The sequence below is a fragment of the Mesocricetus auratus genome, unplaced genomic scaffold, assembly GCF_017639785.1.
Source record: "Mesocricetus auratus isolate SY011 unplaced genomic scaffold, BCM_Maur_2.0 Super-Scaffold_100004, whole genome shotgun sequence".
Classification (NCBI taxonomy): domain Eukaryota; kingdom Metazoa; phylum Chordata; class Mammalia; order Rodentia; family Cricetidae; genus Mesocricetus; species Mesocricetus auratus.
Genome location: NW_024429189.1, coordinates 80,799,068 through 80,821,155, shown reverse-complemented (window position 1 = coordinate 80,821,155; position 22,088 = coordinate 80,799,068). Strand labels below are relative to the sequence as shown.

Below are 22,088 nucleotides of genomic sequence, written 5' to 3'. Positions count from 1 at the left end.
GTGCCTTGGCCCTTAAAGTCTAGCCAAAGGAATGTTTAGAGTTCTCTTCAGGCAAAGTGACATCATCATAATTAATAGTAATTTGCATAGTAAGTTTTGTCACAGGATGAATTTATGCTAACGCTAACACTTCTGGATTTGGATGGCATGAGTATGAGAGGAAGGAGCTTTTAAGCTACTAGAGTCTGTACTGGTGTTAAGTATCTTTGGGAACATTTAAGAAGCACTGCTTGTATGTGAAATACTGATGTGTAGATTCCTTTTATGAATAGTTGTATCTTTACCCTCAGTTCTCAAAAGGTAGCCTGTGCTCATGTGGCTTTAGTTTCTGTACAAATGGAAATGTGGAGATATACTTGTGTTTCACAGACAGCAGTAGCTGCTTCTCTGTCGCTGGTTTGGTTTGTGTATATAGATTCAAGGAATAATGCCAACATCAATTCTGTTTTCCTTTTTCAGGCTGTCTTGCTCTCCCCAAGTTGAATTTGCAATTTTTAACTTTACATGACTACCTCCTGAGGAACTTTAATCTCTTTCGGTTGGAATCAACTTATGAAATTAGACAGGACATCGAGGACAGTGTCAGCAGAATGAAGCCATGGTCAGTAAATTGGTGCCATTTGTAATGAAGAAATGTGTATACAGTAAACTGATACACAGTGTTAGGAAAATCAGTGTGTTTAGCAATATGAAGATAACCTGTCAAAGATAACCACTATTTGAGATTTTTTATAGTGTGAATTTACTTTAGAAATGTAAAAATGTAAACTGTGTGTCTGAGTACCTGAAGGTGTGGCTGGGGAACTGAGGAGAAGGGAGTTAAGGTCATTTTAGTCAGTGAAGGGGAGAAATGTAGACGAGATTAGCTTAGATATGACTAGCAGGGTAAGGAGAGGATGTGTTCTGGCCAGCAGTCTTTTATAGGACAGAGTACACTCTGTTAGTCTTGGATGGAGTTTACAGTAAAGGAGTGCTCCTCTACCACAGTTGTTCCCGTGGCTGTAGCTAAAAGTGTGAGTCAGTGCCCAGAGGAACTGTCTAGGGCTGAGGGTGTTACCACACTCCATGAGTAGCACATTGGAACTTAACTAAATTGGCACGATCACTTACAGGTTTAACTACTTGAAGCATCCTTTGTTCAAGCCTGACTATCCTCCCTACCCCCGCTTTATCTGGAGAGCGTTTTGTTTTGTTTTGTTTTGTTTTGTTTTGTTTTGTTTTGTTTTGTGAAGGTTAGTTTTGGGATTTTACCCTTGAGTGACTTGGGCAAATTCATTCACTGTTTTTTGTAAGTAGATGGTTATAAGTCACATACATTAAAAGTACTTCATTACAAATGAATAAAAATGATTCATGAAGTGAATCTTCATTACCTTTCAGGCATAGTAGGTACACATACACAATGATGCCGACGTTTCTGGAATTTAAATCTCCTTAGGTATCTTCCAGCCTTCTTTCCTCACCATAGAGAGCGACCACAGGCACTGAGATTATGATCTATTTTTTTTCACTCCATAGTTTCTTTTATACACAGTTCTAGTTTTTTAATTATTATGTGAGAAGTTATTCTGGTTGAGACTATAAAACCCACCACAAAGTATTTTTGACTTAATAATCAGTTGAGTTAGTAAGTAGGCTAAGATTATGAAATTTGTATATCCACTGGCTGTTCATCCCTGCCTACAGCTTTGCTGAAATTATTGCCCATTGTTTGGACCCCGTGGGAGCACTTGATCCAGAAATTCCTTTACAGTTTATTGTTACCTTGCATTTATATGCCTAGATTCACAGCCTAATTTTGGCCATTTTACAAAATAGGGATTTATTAACTAGCACTTAAGTAAATAGAATTCACTTGTACATTTAATTTAAATGTCAAACACACACACAAAGAAAACAAACAATTGCTCATGGTTTTTATTCTCTATTAATAGAGGTTTTTTTAAATTGCTCATCTTTTGATTAAAAAAAGAGAATGTTATTTTGGAGTTAGTTTGCTCACATTTGAAATAATAAACGGTTCTAAAGTTTACCGCTGGTGCCCATGAAGAAATTGCCGCAGAGGCTGGTCACACCATGAGGGTGGAAGAGAAGAAGCCTAGGCGCTATTGTGCAGTGCATGTTTCAGGTCACGTTTTCACATGCCTAAAGCCACTGGGCAGCCATAAAAGGTGATGCGTTTTTCAAGTGGCAGAAGTCTGTCCTTTTTAATGCTTCGTGTTTCAGTTCTGTAAAAAATAAGATTGAAAGGCCCAGAGTAGTGGTTGCTTAATGTGCATAGAGATTGACTGCTGTTGAATGGAAGAATTCAGAGATGATACAAATCTTCTAAAGTTGGATTGTGGTGGTAGATCATTTAGTAATTGTTGTGCATTTACAGTGAATGAGTTCCACAACACAGTGTTAACTATAGTGGGGTAACAACTGGTAGCGACTCCTTTACAAGGGTTTAAGCACACTGTCGTGCCTCAAGGAACTGTCCCAATGCTAACCGTTTCAGAACTTTTATTCTTAGTTTTTCTTTAATGTTATAGAGTTGTGTAGTTTTTAGTTACAGCATATAATCTTCATAGTAGATATAAATTAAATGTGTTGGAATGTCATTTTTGGAATTAACTTTTAAGTTTTAAAGTGCTGTCTTAGTTTATGCTCCAAATACACCATTTAATGTAAAAGTTAACGTTAATTTTTAGTGTACATTAAAGTAACATAGATAGAAATGAGTACTTAGGAATTGCTGCTGGTTGTTAGCAATTAACTTCCACTCTGATTTTTTTTTAGTGATTAAATATTTTAAGTGATTTAAAGTAATAAATTCCAATGAAGATTCTTCTTTGTTTTTTAATTATTTTAAATGATAGTTTGTTCTAAAAAGTATTTTAAGTATTGTATAAAAACTAGAAGAACAAAAGATAAAATGCTAATAGTTTAAATTATTGAAGACAGGAAAAGGATAAAATAAACCTAAGTAAAACTGTGCTTTGGAAATGAAGGAGACACAAGATGAACAAAAGCCTTACAAGAGAAGCTCAGAGGAATTCTCCAAGAGAGGGAGATTCCAGTAGGTAAATGAAAAGACAGAGTAGCTGAAGCGATTTCCATCTGGGACAATGAAACTAGAGACATTGCATTTCCTGATTTCAAATTATATTACAATGCTTCTGTGATCAAAATAGTGCACAGAGACATTTAAAAGGAGGCGGACATGTGGTAGGGACTCTTTTAGTGACCCACACCTTTTTTTTTTTCTTTGAAAACTCTGATTGTATTTTCTTAATCAAAAAGAAGTATATTTTTGTTAAATTTAGAATATTTAGCTTTCCATTGATTTCACAAATACTTGCCAGATAGATACTAGCAGTGCTCAGAACTGTGAAATTTAGCATTCAATTCCACATTTTCTAAGAAATCCCTCAAGGCATTGGTAATTTTAATTTGAAAATAAAAAAGGAATTTTAATTAGCATTAGAAATCGAAGTGACAATGGGTTTCAAGAGCTAAGAATCTGATCTTTTAAAACAACATTTAAAAATTTTTTTGAAGGACTCAAACCTGACACCTCCAATATAATACATACAGTCCCCAAATACATACAATCCCCAAATTGTTAAATTCATTATTTCACCTTAGGATAGAATGTAGAATTTGTTTTTATTTAATAAATCTGCTAGCAAACATGACTGTTTCCCACACCTTTAATCTCAGTCCTTGGGAGGTAAGGCTAGCCTGTTCTACAGAGGGAGTTCAGGACTGCCAAAGCTGTTACACAGAGAAACCCTGTCTCAAAAAAGCAAAAGGAGGAATAAATAAAACAGGGATATGTTAAATAGACAACAGTAGAAAGCCCAGGAATAAAGCTATGTGTATATGACACTTGTATTGAGAATATACAGTGAAGTAGGAGGGATGTTTTCAGTAGAGGAAAACTATCTGCATGCAAAAGCCAAAAGGAAAAGAAAATCAGATCACTGCCTTATTAATAAAACATGAATTCAAACAGATTAAACTTAAGTCTTGAGACCATGAAATTTCTGGAAGAAAGCAGAAAGGATTTCCATAACATTGCTCTTAACATTTTTGCTTTTGTTTTTTTTTGTTCTGGTTTGGTTTTTTGTTTGTTTGTTTGTTTTTCGAGACAGGGTTTCTCTGTATTGCTTTGGAGGCTGTCCTGGAACTCGCTATGTAGACCAGACTGGCCTTGAACTCAAAGAGATCTGCCTGCCTCTGCCTCCCAAATTCTGAGATTAAAGTTGTGTGCCACCAACGCCCAGATTTGCTCTTTTTTTTTTTGTCTTGTGTTATGACACCAAAAACAGAGGAAGCAAAAACAAAAATATAGCAATAGTGAGTAGAAGTGCATCAAGCTAACAAGTATCTGTACAAAAGAAAGGAAAAATGAGAAGGAAATCTATAACATGTTAGGAAACACTGCAATTCATATCTAATTATAGGTCAATATCAGAACTATAAGGACAACACACACATGAAAAAATTTAAGAAAAAAGTGGCAGACATCCTAAATGGGTATTTTTGCAAATGAAGATGTAAAGGTAGCCAGCAGCTATAAACAAGCAGTGATTAGGCCTCTAATCATCAGGAAATAGAGTTCCAGCCACTAGATAAGATAAATTTTTTCAAGGTTACCATAAAAATAAAAGCTGGATGTTTTGTTGTTGGGACTATAATGGTACACCAATTATAAAACACAGCATGGACATTCCCACAAATTAAAAAGGGAACCATATGGTCCTGAAATCCTACTTGTGGATATATGTTAATAGAAAATAAAATCACTGTCTTGAAGAGATGTGTGATCTTCATGCTCATTGCAGCACTGTTGTCAACAGTCAAGATAGGGAAACAACCTGTATCTATGTAGAGATGAAAGAGTAAATAAAATGTGTGACCACATGTACAGTATATAATATTATTCAATCTTTAAGAAGAATGGGCCCTTACCATGGGTAACCAGTGCTAGCTAGCACTTAACCATGAGCTGAACATGTATTCTTCCAAATTTTACTTGTGTAAAAATGTGAAGTTCTTGTTTGTGTAATCATCCACTGCTTTTGGATTTTTCAGGCAGTCCGAATATGGTGGTGTAGTATTCGGTGGTTGGGCACGAATGGCTCAGCCCATTGTGGCTTTTACTGTCGTTGAGGTTGCCAAACCCAACATTGGTGAAAACTGGCCAACCCGAGTTCGTGCAGATGTCACCATCAATCTGAATGTCAGAGACCACATCAAGGATGAATGGGAAGGTAATTTGGCATTTCAAGAAGTAACAACTACTTTATACCTCTTGGGTTTATAGTTTCTCATTTAGAGTAGTAGTTCTCAACCTTCCTAATGCTGTGATCCTTTAATAGTTCCTCATGTTGCAGTGACCTCCAACCATAAAATTACTTTGTTGCTACTTTATAACTGTAATTTTGCTACTGTTATGAATTACAATGTAAATATCTAGTATGCAGGATAATCTGATATGTGACTCCAGAGGGGTCATGACCCACATGTTAACCATTGATTTAGAGCCTTGCAGACTACTCTTAGTAAATGTTGTCCTCCTAAAATTTTATTCAGTATTGTTCTTAAAATTTGATGTAACGCATTGTAGTTGTCTTTGTAATTAGTAAAAATACTAGGGATCATACAAGAGTATTTTAAGTACCTCACTGTTTTAATAACAAAACCGTTACTATCAGAGTGTTCTACAGATTGCAGTTTACAAAGCAAGCTGAGAGGAAATTGTAAATTTAGTACAGTATTTCCTGGAACTGTAGAATCAATGTAAAAGCATTAGTGTGTCCTGAAGGAGATTTGGGTATAACTCACACATTTGCAGTGTGAGTAGAGGAAGTGTCCCTTTGAAAAGATGAAAGCAGCCAGAGTACAAGAGAGATGCACGGACTTCATGAAGAATGCAGATCGGAAGAAGAATCTGGGGAAGAGACATTGGGTGAAGCAGCTCAGAAGGAAACTGTTTACCAGAAGAAGGAAGATAGATCAAGAATCAGTGAAACTAGATTTACTTGAAGCTGTGTGATAATTGACAAGGAAGTAAACCAGTTATTTTCCTTTATTTCCTTTTTTATATTGCATAAGGTTTAGCAGTGAGAGTTGTGTATATAATAATTAGCTTTTGGGGAAGCCATGGTCAAAAATGTTAGGTGAAACAAGTTAAAACTGCTAACACCTGTGTGAGAAGTAGCCCCTGAATTGATAGGCAGTTGACACTTTTGTGTCATCCCCCACCACATGCCTGCCCACCCCCTGCTGTCTAAAGACTCCTACTCGCTGCCCTTAGTAAGAAGTAGCAGCCAGAAGTTTATCTCCTGCTACCTTCTTCAAATGCCAGAAGGAAAGGGATAGTGTCATAATGGATCAGTTTTCAGAAATTATAGCTCCCAGCATAGCAGTAACCATGGGAAGCATATGTTAGACTTATAAAGGAATTCTGAAGGAATCCAGCAATGAAGTTGGCCAAATGTGTAACAAATGGCAGTTTTAGTGGGTATCATTTGTGACAGATTGTTTTGAGTCCTGTATCTCTCTGTGAGTTCCAGTCTGTTCCATGATATGTCTAGAACATTGTGCGCCGTTATGATTACTGTGCCTTGAAAATTTGTTGGTTGTTGGAGAGGGTCTTGCATTTACTACCCCCTTGAAACTTAAGGAGGTATCTAACACTATTTTACACACATAGGGCAGTAAAACAAAGTGACTTATGGGCCATTGCTCCGGGGACTGCTACCTGGAGTGCCTGAAGGAGGGAGGGAGGGAGGGAGGGAGGGAGGGAGGGAGGGAGGGAGGGAGGGAGGGAGGGAGGGAGGGAGGGAGGGAGGGAGTGTGCGCGCGTGCATGTGTAATTTCTTAATTGCTTTCTCATCCCCAGCCCTTTTCCTTTTCCTCCTCTTCTCCTCACATGCTCCATTACTATAGGCCTCTGGTAGAATGAGAAATGGAACAGTTGGATTCTGGTGGACGAGACAGGGTACTGTGGAGGATTTGGGGACAAGTGATTCATACTCTGGCACATAATGAAAAGAGAAATGCTCTTTCATAAGGCTGGGGCCATATTCAGCAGGAAATGAGAAGACTATATCAAATGTTGTCTTACAAACAGAATAGCTTTGAAATATTTTCTTTAAAACTTAGAGAACTCTCCTCCCTCAAGGTTTGGAGCTTGGGTCCTTATCTTCATTATAACCCTATATGGAAACTGGATATCGGGTTTTGCTTCTAAACACACAGGTAGGGAGGTTACAAATGCCTGAGAAGAAAGATGAGCTCATCGTAGTGTGGACTTTTTGTCTCTGCTGTACTGTGATTTTGGAGGGATGTTCAGTCAGCCGTTGTCCTTGATGTCAGAAAGTGATTTCCTGCTTTGATGGGGACTTCTCAGAGCCTCTCTTTGCCTCTAAAGCCTGGATGTTATACAGACTCAAGGCTATACAACAGTGTAACTTAGCAGAACATTGTTCCTCGTACTTCTCATTGCCTCTTCTACCCCTTTGCACCTAATTTTTCCCTTAAAGATTTGTTTGCAATCCTATTATCCATTCACATCAGAGTCTTAATCTAGCTGTATAGTTTTTTTCTGAGATTATAAGTAGACAGACTATGTAAATTTACATTTCTGTCATACAGTGACTAAAAATAATAGTCCTGAAAAGAAATAAAGATAAGTGAACATTTCATGTTGTAAGGTGTTAACACTTCAGTGCCCCTTTTCTTCCTGTGTCAGTGTTATTGGTGGAGCTGGGAAGACAGTGGAGAATCTTTGAACTTTGACACCAATTTCTTGTCTCTTGGCATTCATTCGCTTAGAAAGTTTTCCCTGTTTGCTGACTGAAACTATATGTTGAGCCATATTCTTTGGGTGATATCTGTAGATAAAAGCACCCTTGTGTTTTGATGAGTTATTCTTGAGTTAACCTGTTTTTAAGGCAGTGCACTTAGGCTGTTGGGAAAGACTCTGATGGATAGCTGAAAGTGATGGTAGAAACTTGATGACTGATACAGATGAATAATATGCCAGCCATATTTTTGGTTACTTAATAAGAATTAAAAATAAGAATGATGAATATCCAATTTTGGATCTGTAACATGACTTGGACATCTTACTCAGTAATTAATTCATGACACAGAAGTTCCTAATTTTAATATAAAAAGATCTTCCTTTTAATTACTGCTATGGAATATTAATATTAAAAGTATAGGAAACATATAATTATGTTATAATCCAAAATACATTCTTGGTCATCCCTTTTATTTTTAATGTTTTTCTTAATCTCCTTTCCTTCAAAAAGGTTAAGACCAAAAACAATGTAATTCTAATATTTAAAAATGCCCTTCATGTTTTACTAGGTCTTCGCAAACACGACGTATGCTTTTTAATTACTGTGCGTCCCACAAAACCTTATGGTACTAAGTTTGACAGGAGGAGACCTTTTATTGAGCAAGTTGGCTTGGTATACGTCAGAGGCTGTGAAATCCAGGGCATGCTGGATGACAAAGGGCGAGTCATCGAAGATGGTATGGTGATCTATTGCATCTGAGAGAATTTGTGTCTAGAATAATACATTTCTGTGCTGGCTTTCTTGGTAAACTTTTAGTTGTTTATGTAATAAACACAGATTGTGTGTGAGGTACTTACTTCATAGAATAGGTAATGTTTGTGGTTATGGGGCACTTAGCCTAGCATGTGCTATGTATGCCCTGAGTTCAATCTCCAGCATTAAAAAATAAAAAGCAAACAAAAAACTGTTAAAATATGAAATTTTCCATTATACCTTATATATTGCACAACTATTAAGTGCAAGTGAATTGTCCTTTTTAAGTCTCTATGTTAGATACTGAAAAGTGTAAGATTTTTAATATTTTTAAGTAGGCCAGACATGGTAGCACACAATTGTAATCCCTCTGGCCTCTGCACATCGTGAGTTGTAAGAAATGATAAGAATTTAGAAAAAGAGGAATATACTTTTGACTTTGAATCTGAATTGTCTAAGTAGAGGGCAGTTTAGTCATGGAGGGATACTGGCGGTATATCATTTGTATAAAAGAAATACTTTTAACGTACTTTGATAGTTAATTTAAAAATACCTATTTCATTCAACAAATTGTTAAAAAATTATTTAGGGCCTGAACCCAGACCCAATCTTCGAGGAGAGTCAAGGACATTTCGAGTCTTTTTGGACCCAAACCAGTACCAGCAGGATATGACCAATACTATACAAAACGGAGCTGAAGATGTGTATGACACTTTCAATGTCATCATGAGGAGGAAACCAAAGGAGAATAACTTTAAGGTAAGTTCTGTTCTGTAGCTAAAAGTTCTTATATCCTAATAATGTAATCCTAAAATGGAAATATATGCATGCTGTCTAACAGGGTTTAAAGACAGTATTAACTCTTTAATTTTCTCAGCAGTCTTAAATTCATATCATATTGATTAAATTGGCATTTAAGGAAACTCATTTCTAAATCTGTTTTGGCCTTTGAAGAAACTTGTGAAAGATTTCAGGTTTGCTCTGAAGGTCAGCTCCTTTCTTGCTTTTCTACCTTAGGTGCTCAGGTTATGCCCAGAATGAGGTGGGAGACTGTTCATTCGTTTACTGGGTCTTCTTTTTTAAGCCAAAAGTAGGTATACTTCCAGATGTCTGTAGAGTACAAATGTGGGACATCACTGCTGAATGATGCTCTGATACAATGTTTTGACACACTTCACTCATTAGGGACAGGGAGACATGAGGGCTTCTAGTTTTTGCTTTCATGGTTTAGAAGGAGAGTTAGCAAAGGAAGATGCGAAAGTACTTGTTCTGTGCTCATGTGTAACTCGCTCTCAGTCTCTCAGCACTGAGGGGCTCGCCATCTCTGCTGATGCAGACGTCCTCATTTCACATCCCTGCTTCCATTCCCCTTTGCTCCTCCCATACATTCCTCTGTCCATAGCCTCTGTTTGGTTCCTTCAAAGTGTAAGTTATAAATCATGCCCCTGTTCTATGTTCTTTAATGGTTTCTCATCACATTAAAGAGTTTTTGATAATCCATAACAGTGTCATTACATAATCATTTGCCCATGGCTTCCTCTGTCATGTCTCCCATCCCCTTCAATGTAGCCACACTGATCACACCCTGTTGTTGAAATAACCCAAGACTTTGCATGGTATCACTCTAGATGATTTTCCTTGGGTATATTTACAGTTTGTTCTTTACTTCACACAAGCAACTCAGTTTAAGTGTCACTTAAGAGAGGTCTGTTTTCAAGTTGTACAGTACCAAGGACAGTCTCTCATTTACTTTTCAATAAGCGAATTTCGGTCACATGACTGAAATCTACAAAATACTTCTTTATGTGCCATTCTATTTAGTGTCTCTTGTGTGTGTGATGTTGTCCTTTGTTACACGGGAGTTGTAGAGATGAATAAACATGGTTGATGCCTTAACTACCGATCAGGAAAGTGAGAAATGTAAGTAATTTCCATGAAAGGTTAGCAGGTACCCACAGTGATTTTATTTTTAAAGAGAATTAAAGGAGGCATTCCGATTCTGATAAGAGGGCTGTGGGCTATGTTTGCTGCTTCCTTGTGCACTTGAGTAGGAGCCCTCATTTGTTTCTTTGCTTCATTTGCCTTCCAGTTAGTGCAGCCTGTTCTAATCTGGGTCTTCCACATCTTGCCAGGACCATTGGGATGGCCCCTTTCTCTAGACTCTTCATAATTCTGTTTATGTATATTTCCTAATTCTCTTGAACACTGATACTTTATATTCTGCTGCTTAAAATGCTTCTGTAACTTTCCATTAATGATGAAATAAATAGAAATTATTTGCTGCACTAAATTAAAATGGCACATTCCTCCTTGAAGCTTTTCCTAACATCAAGTCCATCTGCCCACCATCCATCTCTCATCTTCTGCAATGCATTCCCTATGTGTTTGTGATTCTTTACTAATTATCACACTCTGCTGCTGCTGCTTGTCATGATCCATGCCTTCCTCACTACTAGATTTAGAATTTTCTTAGATGGCAAAGCTCTCATCTTATTCATCAGGGCTGTGTGAAAGTACTTATTGATCTATCTGTCCATTGCTCACCTATCCCAGATTTAAACTGTGCTAGGTCCCTGAGTTTAATAAAAGTTTATTTGGTTACTGTGTTCTTTGAAATTAAGCCTTGCCTCTAGATTTCCATATTGAGATGTGTTACTTTATCAGAATGGTTTTGGATACTCAAAAAATGTCCTTGACTCTGTTAATTCCTTTTGACAGTATATAGGCTAAATACTATAATACCCTTTATTATAGTCCCAGTTCTTTGTTTGTTTGTTTGTTTGTTTGTTCATTTGTTTTGTTTTTGTTTTTAGAGACAGGCCTCTGTCTTACAAGTGCTGTGATTAAAGGCTTGCACCACCACAGCTTAGTCCCAATTCTTTAACTCTTCAATGTATAAGTTGTGCTACATTTCTCTGAATAGTTATGTACAATTGAAAGGGAAAAACTCGAGTTTATAAGGAAGCATTTGTTTTTAAGGCCCTGTTCTGTAATTTTTTTTCTTTTTCTTATCTTTTGTATTGGGTTGACATAAATCTTACTTTCATCATGCTTAATAGGAGTCAAGTGGCAAACTCATTTATGTCATTCTGTCTAAACGAATTCTTACTGGATAAACTGTTCTTGCTAACTTAGTCTTTTGTTTAACTCAGTGTATGGTATCAGCTGAAAATATAGCTGTTGATTCACTCTTGCCAAGCACCTGTCAGCAGAAAATAGCTTCTTGCCTTGAAACACATGGGCATTCCGGACTGGTGCCGTCAGCTCTGCATTCCAGTGAAGTGCAAATGTTTGAGATATCAACTGACACAATGCTTTTCTGTCCTTTTACTGGCAGGCTGTGTTGGAGACTATTCGGAATCTGATGAATACTGACTGTGTGGTACCAGATTGGCTGCATGACATCATTTTAGGTTATGGGGACCCAAGTAGTGCCCATTATTCAAAAATGCCCAATCAAATTGCTACCCTGGATTTCAATGATACCTTTCTCTCCATTGAACATCTAAAAGCCAGCTTTCCTGGTCATAATGTCAAAGTGACTGTGAATGACCCAGCTCTACAAATACCCCCTTTCAGGTAATGTCAGGATGGCTATGCTCTCGGCAGCCATTCTGTAGTCCATTTGTGCTAGCATCAGCACTGTTGACTATGTGAGTTTTGAGCATTGTGTCTGGATTTCATCCTGGCAGTCCTTACATTTGCTGGAATAATCACTGGGATAAGGCTATTATATTTGAATCTATTCCTAACTCTTAGTACAAGCTATTTTAAGACCACATTAAAAGTAGCTCCATGTCTCAAAAGAGATCACTAAGTGTTTGTGATTTGGAAAGAACTATATGAATACAGTCGCTGACTAAAGAAATATGCCAGTACATCTCACACACAGTCTAGTGTGTTTTTTAATTGCTACCGTACAGACATGTGATGTTGAATTGCACTTTGATTCTAAGGAGCTAAAGTTTTCTTTTTAACTCTGCCTGCCTTTGGCTGATTTTAAATACAGGTTGAATATCCTTTACTTAAAATGTTTGGGACATTTGAGACAGGAAATATTTTAGATTTGGGACTTCTTCAGATATTTCCATAGACATCACCAGTTGAACATTCCTAATCTAGAAATCCAAAAGCCAAAATGTTCCAAAATTCAAAACTTTTTGAGGATTGTCTGAGTATTCCAAATGTTTAAGATTTGGAGCATTTTCAATTTCATGGTTTCAAAACAGTTATGTTAATATTAGATAGCTTTAGCTTTTGAATAGCAATAGAGTGAGGTGCTTGGAGCCACTGGCTACTGCTAGAGTTTGTTCATAAACACTAGCGGCTGTACACCAAGATCGCTATGCTTAGAGTTCAGATCCTGCTTCTTTAGCTGGAAACTAGAGCACACAGCTCCCACATACCTGTTAAATCTAAATATAATGATAATTCAGCATACTTACAACATATCTTTCATAATACCCGTACCTTGTCTTCATCTTTTGTTCCTAACTTTTATTAATTACAAAGACATTACTCTTGTCTCCCCCCCCCCCTTTTTTTTTTAAATCTGGTTAGTCTCATAACTCTCACTATATATCATAGATTCTGTTAGGAACAATCTGTGTCCCTCCAGACAAAAAAGAAAAAGCCCAAATGCAGCATTATGAAGAAAAAAATCTTCAGAGATACAATTGAGTTCATTTTGTGGGACCCATCTACTGCTGGGCATGGACATGGGGCCTACCCTAAAGTGAATTTTGCATGCCCAATGAGACTCCAGCGGAGAAAACGAATTTTTCCTGTTCAAGTGGTTGATAGCTTCTGGATTAGGGTAGGGGTCATGTCCACTCCCCCTTCTCAGCTTGGAGCAGTTCTTATTTAAAAGTGGATGGTGCTTTTGCTCTTGTAGAATAACGTTCCCGGTAAGAAGTGGAAAAGGGAAGAAAAGGAAAGACGCAGATGGGGAAGAAGACGACACCGAAGAAGCAAAGACCTTAATTGTAGAACCTCATGTCATTCCTAATAGAGGCCCTTATCCTTACAACCAGCCCAAACGGTAATTTCACTGCCTACCCTAGTTACAAGCTTGTTTTTAAATTCTCTTAGTCTTTTAAACCATTGGAATAATTTGGTTTCAAACCTTAGAGCCTTTTCCCTTCAGTTCTGTCAATTGTCTGAGTAGCTGAGAAATTTTAGATAATTCTGTAGTTGCATTTCAAAAGGAAATGTTCTTTGTCACTCTGAAAAGTCAGCATTGTACAGTACTGGCGTGTGAGCATGGAGCTCCTGTGTAACTGGCCTTTGTGGATGTGCTGGGACTTGCAGGGGCGTACATTTGGGAACCAGAGCTTCTGCTGGCCGGATGAGGCCTAGAATAAGCTACGTGTGTTGGAAACAACTGCTCTGTTCATAAAAATTATTATCTGAGGGTCAGGGAATAAGAATAGGTAGATGTTTATGCCTCTCTGTTCATGGTTATCTGAGTCTTCAGTACCTGTCAATGCATTTCTAACCAACTTTTATTTACTCGTCTATTTGCAGTAATACAATTCAGTTCACTCATACACAAATAGAGGCCATCCGGGCTGGGATGCAGCCTGGACTGACTATGGTAAGCAAACTGATGGACTTTGGAATATTTTTAAGTAATTGCAGCATTGCATGCATGAGATGTTACTGCTGTTCATACATACACATATTAGAATATAGCCGTCTCTGTCATATCATCTGTCCTCATTTTGCTGTAACCACAGAAGTATTTGCAACAGATTTTTGGCCAGCAAACCCCATAGTGATGTATATTCTCTGGCCTTTTACAGAGAATGGGCTGCATTGAGTATGTTTCATTTCCAAGTATGTGCAAATTTTCCCCTTAGCTTTTAGTCTAAATCTGATATAGTCCGAGAATATGCATTTATGTGATATTTCTTTTTCATCATTTCATTTTTGCTTGTTTTGTTTTGTTTGAGGTGATTTTTTTCTGAACAGGCTTTTTTGGACTTTCAGTTTTAGCCATTAATCTGTATATATTTTTCTCTCTTTGGAGGTCAGTGAAATTAAATTTATGCTTTCTGGGGTTCTTCCATAGGTGTAAGAGTTTCTGAGGTTGGGTTCCTCATCCTGTATACCCTGTCTATTATTATTATTATTATTACTAATTATTATTATTATGCATTCAGCCCACCCAGTTTCTTATTTTTTTATTTTCTAAGTTTTTTATTTCTATTTTCTAGTAACGTAGTAACTTAGTGTTCGATATGTTTTCATCATTTTTTTTTTAGGTTGTGGGCCCACCTGGTACGGGAAAAACAGATGTTGCAGTCCAGATCATATCCAACATTTACCACAATTTTCCAGAACAGAGGACCTTAATTGTTACTCATTCCAATCAGGTAACTGACTGTCCGTGCATGTGTGTCTGCCTGTCTGTGCATAATCTGGACTTTTCATTTCGAGATGAAAGCATTAACTAACCCTATTGGTAGTATGTCTTTACTTAATAGGATGGATGCATATCCCTTGAGTGCAGAGATCTAAAGTGTGTTAGTACTCACAGCATTTCTGATTAAGTTTTGTCTCATGCCTTGTTAGAACTTGTTACAGTGCACACTACTAAGGATAGGCTTGTATAGCAGTCCTAGGGAAGGACCGTTGCAGAAATACCAAAGAAGCCCTTGTTGCTCAGGCTCCTGTTGTCCTTTACAATTCAGACACCCTTGGTGTAGTGTTTTGTTCGTCAGGTCTTCACTTGACTGTCTCATCCAAGCACTTCGCCAATATCTTTCTGTCTCAAAAGGAAATCTTGATTTTTTTTTGTTTGAATTTACAGTATATATTTTTTTCTGTCTCAATCTTTAGTACAGATAACAAATAATACCAATCACTCCTACTGATTGGGTTCTGAGTTTTGAAAAGCTAGATAGTGGGAATTTTAAATAAAAAAAAAAAGTAATGCCTTCCATCCTTAAATCTGCTAGAATTTTGGCAGCAAAGAATGCATGTAACATTGTGGAGCCTGAACATGCTTGAGGGGCAGGATTAGACTAGTGATAAGTGAGGAGGATGCTGACCAGTGGCCAACACTATAAATGATGCCTTTGTTTAGTGCATCTTCCAAAATTATCAGACTTTTACCTTTCTGCAAAATGTTTTGCTTCATGCAGAACTTTTCCCTAACCATAGAGGTTGGAGAATAACTATTAGGATTTGAGAGAGACCTTAAAATAAACATTTCAGAGGTAGGGAGAAGTGAGTTCTAAATGGTTTTCATCAGAGCAGTTGATGGCAGCAAGTGCTCTCTGCTCATTGTATAGAGAGAATTGGGCTTTGGGCCACAGAGTTGCATGATGCACTTTCTCTGGCCCTCTGAGTGAAGCTACCCTCGCAAACTCTATACTCAGCCATCTCACTGCCCTTTCTTAGCAATTGCTGAATTATTTTCTATTCTCTCCAATTTGGAATACTGTTGGGTGACATGAAACTCAAATGGTTTATTTTAGGAACCATCACCACTTGGAGGACTAGCCCTTGAACCAATGCCTTCCGTCCTCTTTTTATAAGTTAGACGTAGAGATTTAGATGTTGGTGGTTTTTATAATTTCCAGCTTCTCACTTGGCCAAGTGTACATAATGCAAATATGAGAATTTAGTATTAAATATAATCTTGTTAAAGTTTATAAATGGACTAATAGTAAACCTGATTTCTTCCATTTGAATTTTGATTCTTATATAACTGGACATTACTGTATCCTTGTAGAAACTAGTCTTGTTCTATTTTAAAGAATGTAGTAAGTCTTTTAAACTCACGTTTATCCATTTGCCCTATTGACCAGGCTCTGAACCAGTTGTTTGAGAAAATCATGGCTTTAGACATAGATGAACGGCACCTCCTGCGTCTGGGTCATGGAGAAGAAGAGCTGGAGACAGAGAAAGATTTTAGCAGGTAAGAGAATGGGGGTGAATGTGGAAACATGCACAAAAGAATTTGTAACCTTTTCCCCTTTATTAAAACTATACCAAGAAAAGAGATGTGAATAATCAAACTTAATTCAAAAGATTCTAGTGTCGGCTGCTTAATCTCTATGTTGACCTGAAAGTATAGGCAGGGTGCACTTTAGTTTTGGTTCTACGTGACTAACCCCATATTCGTTATTTAATATTACTTATTGTAAGTGGAATAAAATTGTGCAAGTGTAACTTTTTCTACAATTAACAGTTTGTTTCTTCAAATTATAGTAACTCATTTAATTTATATAAAAATTCAGATAAAAAGCACAATTAGCAGGTGTACATATCTAACATATTGTTTGTTTAATGTATATGATCATTGACCTAAAGTGGTAATAGACATCAGAATATTATATTGCTGTGTCATGTGTATTCAGAGTTCACTGAATACTTAGCTTATAAAAAGTTAGTGTGCTACACAAAGAGAACAGCTCTAGATTCTTGAGTTGGATCAGCTGGTGATAATTGTGAAGTCTTCCCTTGGGTGTTTCCTCATGCCAGGGCCATTTATAAAAATAGAGTGGGAGCAGTTCAGATGGTGTGTAAGGAGATTCCCTCCTGAAGATGCACACCCTGGGTTCCACATGATAGCAGAAGGAGAACAACTTCACAGAGTTGTTCTTTGCCTTTCCTCTGTGTGCATGCACACAAAAGTAGTAACAATAAAAACTTGAAGAATTAGAAGGAAGCCAGGCACAGAGACGGAGGACTGATGACCAAAGGGGTTAAGTAAGACTGGGCTGGTTTAGCCCCCAGAAACAGCTGACCTGACAAGGGTTAGCTCTTGGATCCCAGACTGATGCCTGGGAACTCAGCATGGGACTGGTCAAGACCCCCTGAATGTGGGTATCAGTGAGGAGGCCTAGTCAATCTATTGAGCCTTGGGCAGTAGATCAGTATTTATCCCGGGTATACAAATGGACTTTGGGCTCCCATCCAACAATGAGAGATGCACTCTCACCCTGAACTCTTGGGGGAGGGTCTAGGCCCTGCCTTGGATGAAATAACAGACTATGGACACCCCCATGGAGGGCCTCACCCTCCCTGGGGAAATGAGGGGATATTGGGGGGGGGGGTTGGTAGGAGGGCACGGGAGGAGGGGAGGAAAAGGGAGAAGGACCTGGAATTGACATGTGAAGCAACCTTGTTTCTAATTTAAATTTAAATTTACAAATAAAATATTAAAATAATAATAATAATAATGGTTTCAAAAGGGCCTAGGTCCTACCCTGGATGAAATGACAGACTTTGTAGATCCCCCCAAGGAGGGCCTCACCCTCCCTGGGAAAATGAGGGTATTGGGTGGAGGGACAAGGGAGGAGGGGTGGGAGAGGGAGCTGGGATTGACATGTGAAGCATTCATGTTTCTAATTTAAATAAAAACATATATTGAGGAAAAAATTATAATGGTTTCAAATCACATGATAAAAAAAAAAAAAAGAAAAAGGAGGCCAGGCAGTAGTGGTGCATGCCTTTAAGTTCCAAAGCAATACAAAGAAACACTGTCTGGGGAAAAAAAATGAGTTAAATTCTAAATCTAATTGGTCAGAGTTCAGTGAGCATAACACTAAGAGAATTGAAGTTCAGTGGAATTTGTAATTTTAAAAAAAATTTTTTTGCTATGACCAGTGTCTATTGTAGGAAAATTTTAAAGTATAGACAAGCAAACAGGAAAAAGTTACATATCATATGCTCATATTCATGTGAGTTTTTTTTTTCAACTCTTCGTTCTTCAGAGCACGTACCCTGTTTGGCTTGTTGTGATGATGGGAGCCTGTGACCCCATCCTTGACTGGGGAGGCAAAGAAAGAAGAGAATTGATTTCTGCCCACCTGGGCTAAAACACTGTTGAGGGAGGGGGAGAAGGAAGGAAAGGGAAACATAAATATAGTCCAGTTCCTCCTGCTCCCTGCTGCCTCTGGTAGCCTCTGCACACTGGAAGACCTAGAAATTCAGAAATGGAACTCTTCCTTTGTCAAGCCTGTCCCATGATGCGACTGATTAGACCGCTTGTATTTCAGACATTGAGGTGTTGTAAAAGGAGTGTGTATAGACTTAGTCTAATTCTGTTTGCACTAGGTTTATTCCCATGTATCTTTGAGCAAGGTACTTCCAGACTTCTATTCTCACTCACCAAATAAGTTTGAGTGCCAGAAAATACAGATAACATAGGATGCATTTTCAAATTCCTTTTCAGAGCCTCTGAAACACTCTGCTCTTAGGATAGGTCAGCAGAGCAATGCTGCTCACAGTACCCAGTCTGTCCACTCTGTGTTCCCAGCCTATTGGTCTGCTCTGGAATGCACTATTATAACATAGGTAGAAGTTTTGGTAGAGGTACAAAAAAATGATAACTTGCTTGATTGATTTTTCTCTCCGCTCAGACTGTTAACATGTTTGCATACAAGTACTGGACCTTTGGTTATACTTTAAGTAACTTCCTTGTGGTGTGGCCCAAGATATACCATTTATAGTTTAACTTACCCACCATTCATAATTAAATATAAGTTAAATTGGGCTTTCTTTTTTTTTCCTTTCTCTCTGATCATTTATAGTTTCTATGGTGGTTTCTTGAATTCTGTTAATAGATCTCATCAAAGCTTTTTCATTACAGTTTTGCCTTCTTACCTGTCTTGATAATTCTAGGTATGGAAGAGTTAATTATGTCCTGGCTCGAAGAATAGAACTTTTAGAAGAAGTGAAACGATTACAAAAGAGTCTGGGGGTTCCAGGAGATGCTTCATATACCTGTGAAACGGCAGGCTACTTCTTCCTGTACCAGGTAGGACTTAACAGGTGGGCTTGATAGTAATTGTCTCAAGTGGAGAGTGACCTGAGTTCTAGAGATTTCTTTGGAAGTGTTATTGTTGTTGTTTTAGTACCTTAAAATTTATGGCATCCAAAACTATTAAGAACACTCTGCATTTTTATTAATTTTTTGGTTTTTGGTGTTTTTTGTTTTGTTTTGCATTTACTTGCTTATTTTGTGTGGGGGGAGGATAGCTTTATAGAGTTAGTTCTCTCCTTTCACACTGTAGACTCCAGAGATCAAGCTCAGGTTGTAGGTTTGGTAGCAAGCACATTTACCCTGAGCCATTTTACCAGGCCCTGTGTTTTCATATTTTATGGTTCAATGTTCTTTACAAGCAACTCTGACTTAAAACTGATATTGCTACAGTTGAAGTCATTTCCCTTTTTTGCTATTCTCATTCTCTTCTTGTCTCACTAATTCTATCTACCCAGTCATAGCGAAGTACAAAAGACATAGTCTTATTATATCTTTTATTAACTAACAAGGGAAAGCATGTTATTCTTTCTAATACCCAAAAATAAAGTATCTCTTAGAACTAATTGATTTCAATTTAAGGTTGTGATTTTGTTAAGATTAATTTTTCTGAGCTTGAAAACCATTGAGAAATAGGAAACGACATAAATGAATAAATGGTAAGTCATTGGCATTACTGATAATTCCAAGTTTATTAAGACATAATCAAATAGTGCCAATTTTATGTTCCTTGTTCTCATTATTATAATGCTGTTTGTGTATTTTAGAAATGTGTAACATTGAAATTTTTTATATATAAAAGAGAATGGGCTGAATCTCACCAGTGGCTGCACAAACCACTTGAGTGCATTCAAAATGAGATTTTATGGTTTTTGTGAAAGAAACAGGACATACACTGGCTTGCAAAGTAGTCTGCCTTAGTTCATTTTCACTAGATTCATTTACTTTATTTAATGCATAATGTAGCCAGCAAAGTACAACTCAGGTTTTTCCTATAGGTGATGTCACGCTGGGAAGAATACATCAGCAGAGTGAAAAATACAGGGAGCACCTTGCCAGACGCTGCAGAGGTCGCCACATTCTTCCCATTCCATGAGTATTTTGCCAATGCACCTCAGCCCATCTTTAAAGGCAGATCTTATGAAGAAGACATGGAAATTGCTGAAGGGTGCTTCAGACATATTAAGAAAATCTTCACTCAGCTTGAAGTAAGGCTTCTCAACTTGTTATAATGTTTCTTTAAAAGTTTGTGGTTTATCTTTAATGAGGCAAATTAAATAGTCAGATAATACAAACCAGATAGTTAAAGAAAAAGTTTTGCAAATATTTACTGTGTGTATATGTGAGAGAGAGAGATAGCTATGTAGGCCCTTCCTGGCATGGAACTTTCTGCATAAATAAGCCCAGGTTAGCCTAAACTCACAGAAATCTTCCTGCCTCTGCCTTCCAAGTGCTGGCATGCACTAGCATACTCAGCCAGGTGGAGTTTTAGTTAAGAAATAAGCAAGAATTAAAATGTTATACCCCTTTTATTCTACTAGTATTTAAGTAATGTTTTCCTAAGAGTTTGGTTTTCCTTTTCATCTCAGATTCACTCTTTAGCTGGAAAATTACTATAAGGTTCTGCTTCTCCTCTACCTCTTGAGTAGTGGAATTGCAGATGTGCACCGCCACACCTAATTCATGCAGTGATAAGGCTCAAACCCCCAGGCTTTGTACACAGTTGGTAAGCACTCTGCCAGTTGAGCTACTGATATCACAGCCCCCCTCCATCAGAAACTTACCAGTACTTCTTTGACTGGGAATTTGACACATGCCATTTCTCAGTTCCTCATACCTCTTGATCAGTAGATACAAAATATAGTTCCTATATTAGCCAAGGTGCTTTATCCTGATATGAAAGTGAAGCAAGGACCATCTTTACACACAGGAGATAGGGAAGACTGGCTGAGAGCCAGTTGTATCCCCTTCTGGGGCGCAGCCCCATGACAAACACTCCTTGCAGTGTCTTTTAAGAGTCATGGTCCAGCTTGTTTCCTTAGAAAGAACATATAGAAGGTGTCTCTCCAGGTACAAAGAAGAGGGACTTTGTATCTTTTCTGTCTCTAAATATGTTTCCATCGCATTTCCTAGCATCTGGCACATAGCTGATACTTAGTAAATGTTGATGCTATGAGTAGATAGATGGGTATGTAGTATAATAACAATTTTATACCTGAAAATTACAGTGCTATTACATAAACACAGCATCATAGGATAGAAATATATTCAATACATAGTAGCAGCTGCCTCCTTGAGGAGTGCAGAGAAGGCTATACAGAGCAACTCGCCTGAAATAGAAATGCTTAAATTATTTGAGAAGCAAAATGTTATAAAATTGAAGTAGGCATGTGTAATGTTCAAGTGTGATCAAACCTGATACTGTTATACCTGTCCACCCTCTGCCACAACTGAGCTTCAGACCAATCCTTATAGATCCAATGACCCTGAGTTCCATGTCACCTACCTTCTGTTACTCCAGTTTCTGTTAGACAGGCACACTATAGTTCCAGCTGATGGGGTAGCCCAAGTTCCTGGGCTCTGACAACACCACTTCTCCTTTTTATCCTTCCTAGTGACTTCCTTGCTGTTAGCAATCTCTAGATTAATTCATCTCCCAGGCTGAGTTTTTAGTCACTTGCATGACCAGTAGTTTGCTATTTGGTAAGAATATATGAAATAGTTTCTCTTTTCTTAGAGGGACTTTGAATAATGCA

The 22,088-nt window shown here is 37.7% G+C and overlaps 1 protein-coding gene across 2 annotated transcripts in view; it reads left to right on the top strand.

Moving 5' to 3' along the window:
• Positions 1-22,088, top strand: part of Aqr (aquarius intron-binding spliceosomal factor) — a 79,405-nt gene that overhangs the window by 41,314 nt on the left and 16,003 nt on the right. For both annotated transcript variants that reach the window (XM_040746015.1, XM_040746014.1), the window contains exons 16-26: positions 460-601; positions 5,083-5,261; positions 8,371-8,538; positions 9,145-9,314; positions 11,893-12,134; positions 13,450-13,596; positions 14,082-14,151; positions 14,822-14,932; positions 16,373-16,482; positions 19,194-19,329; positions 20,331-20,540. In XM_040746015.1, coding sequence (XP_040601949.1) covers positions 460-601; positions 5,083-5,261; positions 8,371-8,538; positions 9,145-9,314; positions 11,893-12,134; positions 13,450-13,596; positions 14,082-14,151; positions 14,822-14,932; positions 16,373-16,482; positions 19,194-19,329; positions 20,331-20,540 — 1,685 coding nt within the window. The remainder of the gene's footprint in view (positions 1-459; positions 602-5,082; positions 5,262-8,370; positions 8,539-9,144; positions 9,315-11,892; positions 12,135-13,449; positions 13,597-14,081; positions 14,152-14,821; positions 14,933-16,372; positions 16,483-19,193; positions 19,330-20,330; positions 20,541-22,088) is intronic.